This window comes from Otolemur garnettii, unplaced genomic scaffold (assembly GCF_000181295.1).
Source record: "Otolemur garnettii isolate 467f Iridium unplaced genomic scaffold, OtoGar3 scaffold00050, whole genome shotgun sequence".
NCBI classification, from domain to species: domain Eukaryota; kingdom Metazoa; phylum Chordata; class Mammalia; order Primates; family Galagidae; genus Otolemur; species Otolemur garnettii.
In genome coordinates, this window is record NW_003852445.1 from 2525989 (window position 1) to 2532980 (window position 6992).

General features: G+C 33.8%; 1 protein-coding gene across 1 annotated transcript in view; it reads right to left on the reverse strand.

Moving 5' to 3' along the window:
• Positions 1–955: 955 nt before the first annotated feature.
• DPH6 (diphthamine biosynthesis 6) overlaps positions 956–6992 on the reverse strand; it is a 166489-nt gene continuing 160452 nt past the window's right edge. The window contains exon 9 of the mRNA XM_023514250.1: positions 956–960. Coding sequence (XP_023370018.1) covers positions 956–960 — 5 coding nt within the window. The remainder of the gene's footprint in view (positions 961–6992) is intronic.

Sequence of the window (6992 nt, forward strand, 5' to 3'; positions counted from 1 at the left end):
GGTATTAGGCTTGGTAGCACTACCACCCACCCCCACTAGTCCATCAGGAAATGTATAAAACCCTGGCGACTTGTCCCCCTCCATTCTCCCACTACCAAGTGTTGTTACTTAGACTGTCTTTCCTTTCAGAATTTTCATGATTAACATTTGCCTAATTGTAATACTCTTAGTTGCCATAAGTCAAAAAAAGTAACTGGGTAAATTTGTATAATAATATTATCCCCTGGTGAGTCCAGAATTCCCGCCCTGGTAACTTGTTAGTACATTTATTTTGTCATCCTATCACATTTCCTGTTAAACCTTCATTCTTGCTTATGCAGACAACAAGGGTGTTGCTGGCAATGACTGGCTAAAAATTCAGACATAGTAAGAAGAGTTTTAATTCCTTTCAAACTTGCCCACTCCTTTTGCCTGGCTTTCTCACCTCACTGCCTAATAGGTATTCTAACAAATGAATAAATACAGCCCCGCACCTTAGGCCAAGTTTTTAAGTCTTTGCAATTTTTATCTGAAAAAATTAGGGTATGTACTTCGTACTCAGAGCGAAGCCTTCCAAAATGTTTGGAACTGCTTTATTTATAACCTTACTAGGGCTCAAAGGGTATGACCTGCAATGTGTTTGTGCCTAAAAATAAAAATCTGACTCTTGAGCTTACTTGAGCCTGAAAAATAAAGATTTCCGGTCTAGCTCTAATTGAGAAAATCCTGTATCAATGTTATACTTCATAAAATGTCTCTCATTTGTAAAATGTAATAATTTAGTTGCCAAAATAAAAAAAAAACCTCAGTCTTTATCAAAAAAAAATTCTTGCCTTTTAAAACTTTCTAATTATCAGTTTAGCAAGTAAATGGTTAACTGGAATCCTGTTTTGTAAGAAGTGAATTTTAGGGAATAAGAGAAATTAGACAGAAAGAAAAATGACATTGTATAGGGAATGAATATTATATAATAAATTTATCCTGAAACAAAATAGTTAAAAAAGGTAAAAGACAAGACAAAAGTTAAAAAGTTTAAAATGTTTGTAAATTGTTTGGGCAGGTTAAGTAAAACTCATAAAAGAGATTTTATGAGAAAGTTTACATGTAATCCAGTTCCCTATGTATTTCCTTTAGAATCTTTTGGTTTGTAGTTTTGGTTAAACAAATTATTTTAAGCCTTTAATATTTGACAAACCTCCCAAAATCAAAAGTCTAAATTTAAGGCTTGGTGCCCACAGCACAGTAGTTGTGGCGCCGGCCACATGAACTAAGACTGGCAGGTTCTGAACCTGAAAAAAGGAAAAAAAAACAAATTAGACTTATTTGATTTGTTAAAAGTGTATGAGAAGCATTGTCAGATATGAAATGGTGATTAATTTTGTGTGAATTATAATTACATATGTATGTCCTGATATTGTAAGATATTAGTCTGTCCTCACCTGTAAAGCACTGATCTGTCCTAACATATAAAACTTAATTTATCCTAACATATACTGTCAGTAATAATTTTAAACCTAACTTCAAACAGAACAGAAATCAGTTACATGGAACTGGGCTAGTTTGTTATGACTTTTTGTTCGAAATATTGTTAGTTCTGTCTGTATTCTGTTTTCCAGAAGTCTAAAAAACTATTTTTCTGTCTTTTGAGCTATCTGTAACTTTTCAAGCAATGTATATCACTTCTGAGCAGAGTTTAAAACATGTATTTTTTTCTCTCCTTGATTACTCCAGAATTTACAAGCCATTTGTAAATATTCTTAATTTCTAACAATACAGTTATTTGCATAAGTTCAATAAGAATCTGTTTTGTTCTACAGGACATAATAAAGGCACTGGTTATTTTACCAAGGCTTTAACTGGAATAACATTTTCAGAGATATCCAGACTACATAAAAAGATTAAGGTTGACTTTATAAAGCCAATAAAAAGCCCTTTGAAAAACTGGCCAGATACCCATCAATAAAATTTCCTAGCCTGTAGTGAGTAACGAAGGTGGCTTGCTGATGGGTCCAGGAATTGAAATGTGCTTGGGAACCTCAAGAGAAGAGGAATTTACCCAATGCATACAGGTATCTAATGGCACAGAAGAAACCTGGGCTTGTGAAAAGCTTCAAGTCCAACTGAAATCCCATACAAAGAATTCCAGCAAAGCCAATTTTAAAGGGAGCCTAGATGGCTAATGATTAATTATTCTTATTGCACTCTATGCAAATAATCAAACCCAGTATACTAAAGGTACTATTTATTTTAACAACTACTTCAGTGGAAAGAAAAATTGGAGAGAGAAAAATAGTTCAAAAATGGCTATAGCCCACTTATATTACTAAATCTCAACTTTGTTGTACTATCAACTAAAATATTATAAACTAAAGCTTCAAATAACTTATAGGCCTCAAAAACTTAAAATAAAATGTATCAACAAGAACAGAAATTAGTAAACTCTGCCAGAAAGCAAAGCTTAATTAAATACAGGCCTTGCCACTGGTGTTGTTCTAAAAAACCTCTGTCAATTCTCTACAATTTAGCAGGAATGCCTAAAAGAACTGAAAAGTAACAAGGAAGATCTTCACTGAGATAATTAACCATGTTTTATTTAATCTTTTGTACCTATGCATCCCAAAACTTTCTCTCTAGAGAATCAAGGGAACCAAGTCTAAAATCAGAAACTGGTCCCCCTGAAACCAAGGTAAAAAGAACTTTACACCATCATCCTAACCATATACACAGTAGTGAGAAGATGAAAAGAATCCTCACCTGAAGTCATGACAACTGGCTAAATAAAACTGCACTGCCCCTTGGCTTTTAAGATAGTCAACATGCCCTGCTCCAGCCACATATTGGGAGCTGGCTGGTCAATGCACAGCCAAAGCCTGAGGAAACTCCTGGAGGGACTTAATTAAACTTTGAACTTTAAGATGGGGGGGGGAGAATGTCACAAAAAAAAAATTAGCCCACTACCACGGTACTAAGACCCAAGAGGGGACCATGTACCAACCCACTAGCCCAGATTCCACTTCTGCTCTAAATCCCCTAAGACTAAGACCCCTTTCTTCAGATAAATTAAAGATTTAATTTCCCAAGAAGACCAGTCGGGAATGTTCTAAGCTCCTGTTCCCCCGGGGTCCTCCTGCCTTCTCCCATCCTCCTGCCCTATGGGCAACCTCCTGCCCTCTGTTCCCCCATTCCTCCACCCTATGGGCCTTCCCAGCCATGTTCCCATGCGCTCCAGAATTCAAAGAGGCATGGAAAGTCCCAAGTTTCACAAAACCCCAAGTTCTCAGTAGGTGAACAATGGTAGAAAACTCACTGAGGCTTGTTCAGTAAATGAACAATGATGGAAAACTCACTGAGGCTTGTTCAGTAGATGAACAATGATGGAAAACTCACTGAGGCTTGATTAATTACTATTGTATAACCATAACCACTGTGATTTGAGATGTACCCATTAACAACCAAGCTGTAACCCTGCCAATGGCAATGTTCCTTGTTCCCCGCTCTGCTTGCTTAAGCTACTCAGAGAAACAAAGGTATGAAAGACAAAAAAACCCAGTACTTCAGGGCCATTTGTCTCAGAACAATGGCCCCCTGTATAGGTGTGAAGAAATCACCAATTATTTGCATCAGAGTGGGTCCGAGTTTATTTTTCCAGGTCCCCTAAGTTATTTCACATCAATAAATTATGGTTCAGATTAGCTAAACTAGTGGTATCTGTCACCATAACCAAAACATTGGGAATAACAATTACTGGCAAAAACTAGAATTACTCTGTAATTTGTCTATATTTATAGTGAATCCCACATAGACCACACAGTTTTTTAAAAATAGTAGGTGATCTTAGGTATATGTTGGATTGCAGTGAAAAATAAGAGCACAGAGATGATTAAATGTTACAAAGTTTTTCAAGACATTTGATGATATATCTGAAATAAAACAAACAAAATGAAAAAACCAAGAATGGGCTATGAGACTGATAATGCCTGTAGAAGTTACAACTTTCAGAAATGTGAGCCTTTATTAGTATATAAAATGTATCATTATTCCATGAGATTATTTCACCAAAAAAACATAGTTAAGTGCTAAGTGATTATAGGATATATTAGTACTTAGAAAGTCGTATCAATGAAAGCAAAATTAAGTACTAATAGTAGGGAACATCAGTAAAACTGGGGTTAAAGTTCTGTGAATTGTATCTCTTTATAAATACAATAGCTTTGCAAATAATTAATTTAAAAAACTACCTTCCATGAAGCTGTTTGAAAATTTAAAACAATAATATAGGAAGAAAGAGCTTCTGAAAAGTTACAAGTAAAAGTCTTGATTTTTCTGCTAAAGGTTATACATTTTAATATGATCTTTTAGTTGATTTATGTAAAGCTTTGGATTTTTCATTTTCTCAAGCCTGTCACTGTAGTGATGTATGGTACATTTCAGCATCAGGTTTGCCATAAGCAATAAAGTCAGAGCCCCAAAGAAATTTTAATATATTTCCCCATTTTTAACCCAGAGCTTTCTATTATTCAGTTATTTTGTTTGGGATCCCATGTTTAGTTCACATCATTTTTATACTCATATAAATGATTTAAGATTTTAACTTAGAAGTATAATTTAAGTACATTAATTATTTAATAGAAAAGTTTAAGGGTCATATGTAAAGTAAAAATCTAAGTGATAACTTAAAATTTATATTAACAATCTCTCTAAATATTGTATTTTATATTTTAGTTTACTTACAGCATTTTTCACTAATAACAAAAGAAAAAAGATAAACAAGACAGGGCTATCATTAAATGGTATGCAACATGAAATGGAAACCCATGTCTCTGAGATTATGTATGAAGAAAAAAATTGGCATGAAAATAATAATTAGTTAAATTAAAAAGTTCTTATTGCAGGACTAATAGCTATTACAGAGGGTATGAAGATGAAAAAGGAACAATCCTCCAGGCATTTGTGACCTAGAAGAATAATAAGTCCCTAAATAACTATAATATAAAGCAGAGTAAATTTACTTGTCATAAGAAAGGAAGAAATAGTGTTATGACAGTTCATTTCATGTGGCTAAATGTGTGAGTATATGAGTTCAATCTTGCATGTAGGTAGGATGCAAACGGTTAAAGAAAGAGAAGAGGAAAGGACAACAGATGGGATAAAAGAAGCAAAGGCAAGGAGAAGCTGAAGGCATGAGGGAGTATCTACTGGTTCAGTACAATGAGAACAAGAGATACATGCAGGTAAGTCGTGAGAGCAAGACTGAAAAGGCCCATTGTGTCAATATGTCAGACGGCCTTCAGTTTATGGCTAATCATCTTATTCATTTAGAAAATAAGTTAGCACTATTATGAAATTTTGAACAGGAAAATAAAAACTAAAAAGAAAGATAATATTAAAAACAAAACAAATGAAACAAAAACCTCAAATAGTCATAACAGGGGCAACATTTAACATATTAAGTTGTAACAATGAAGTTAAAAAAAGATGTCTAATAAAATTCCAGTGAATGAAATCAAAGAATTAAATAAAGAGATATTACATGTTCATAGATAGAGAGACTCAACATTGTCAAGATGTCTTGATATCTTCTCAACTTGATCTATAGATTGAACATAGTCCCAGTCAAAATCCCACCCAGTTATTTTGTGGATATTGAAAAACTGCTTCTGAAGTTTATATAGAAAGGCAAAAGACAGAGAATAGTCAACACAATATTGAAGAAGAAGAAGAAAGTTCAAACAATTACACTCTCTAAGTTCAAGACTTACCTTAAAGTTACAGTAATCAAAACTGTAGCACTGGCAAAAGAACAGACAAAGAGATCTGTGAAACAGATTAGAGAACTCAGAAAAAGACCACACAAATATTGAAAAGGACAAGCTGATAACAATGGAGAAAAGACAGTCTTTTCAACAAATGTGGCTGAAACAACTGGATATTTACATATATATAAAAAAGAATAGATCCCCAGATCTTACATCTTTTACAAAAAATTAATTCAAAACATATCATAGACCTAAGTATAAAACACAAAGCCATCACACTCCTAAAATGTAACATAGAAGAAAATGTAGATGACCTTCGGTTTGGTGATAACTTTTTCAGATATAATAACAAAAGATGATAGAGGAAGAAATAATTGATAAAGTGGCGTTATTAAAATTAAAAACATCTGCTCTCTGAAAGACAGTGCTAAGAGAAAGAGAAAACAAACAATAGAAAGGGAGAAATATTTGCAGAAGACATACTTGATAAAGACCTGTTATCCAACATATACAAAGAACTCTTAAGAATCTTAGTAATAAGAAAGCAAATAACCCGATTACAAATGGGCACAAGACCTGCAAGAGAACCTCACAAAAGATACAAAGATGGCAAAGAAAAAAATTAAAAGATGCTCAACATTGTATGCGTTTAGGGAATTACAAACTAACACAATGAGATAAAATTTCAAACCTACTCTTACAACACTCAATGTTGTTGAGGTTGTGGAACAATAGAAACTCATTCATTGCTGGTAGGAAAACAAAATAGTACAGCTACTATGGAAGACAGATAATAGGCAGTTTAAAATGTTAACATTCTCTTACCATATGATCCAGTAATTGTGCTCCTTGGTACTTACACAAATGAACCAAAAACTTATGTTCACAAATAACCTGCACATGGCTGTTTATAGAAGCTTTATTCTTAACTCCCCAAATGTGGAAGGAACCAAGATGTCTTTTAGTAGGTGCCTGGATAAATGGATTTGTTTAAACAATGGATATTATTCAGCACCAAAAAGAAATGAGCTACCAATCCATGAAAAGAAATGGGGAAACCAAAATGCAGAGTAATGAGTAAAACAAGCCAATCTAAAAAGGCTACATACTGCACCATCTCAACTGCATAACTTTCTGGAAAAAGCAAAACTATGAACACAGTCAAAAGATCAGTGGTTACCAGGGGTTAGAAGACAGGGAAGAAGGAATAGGTGAACACAAAGAATTTTTAAGGGAATGAAACTATTCTGAATAATA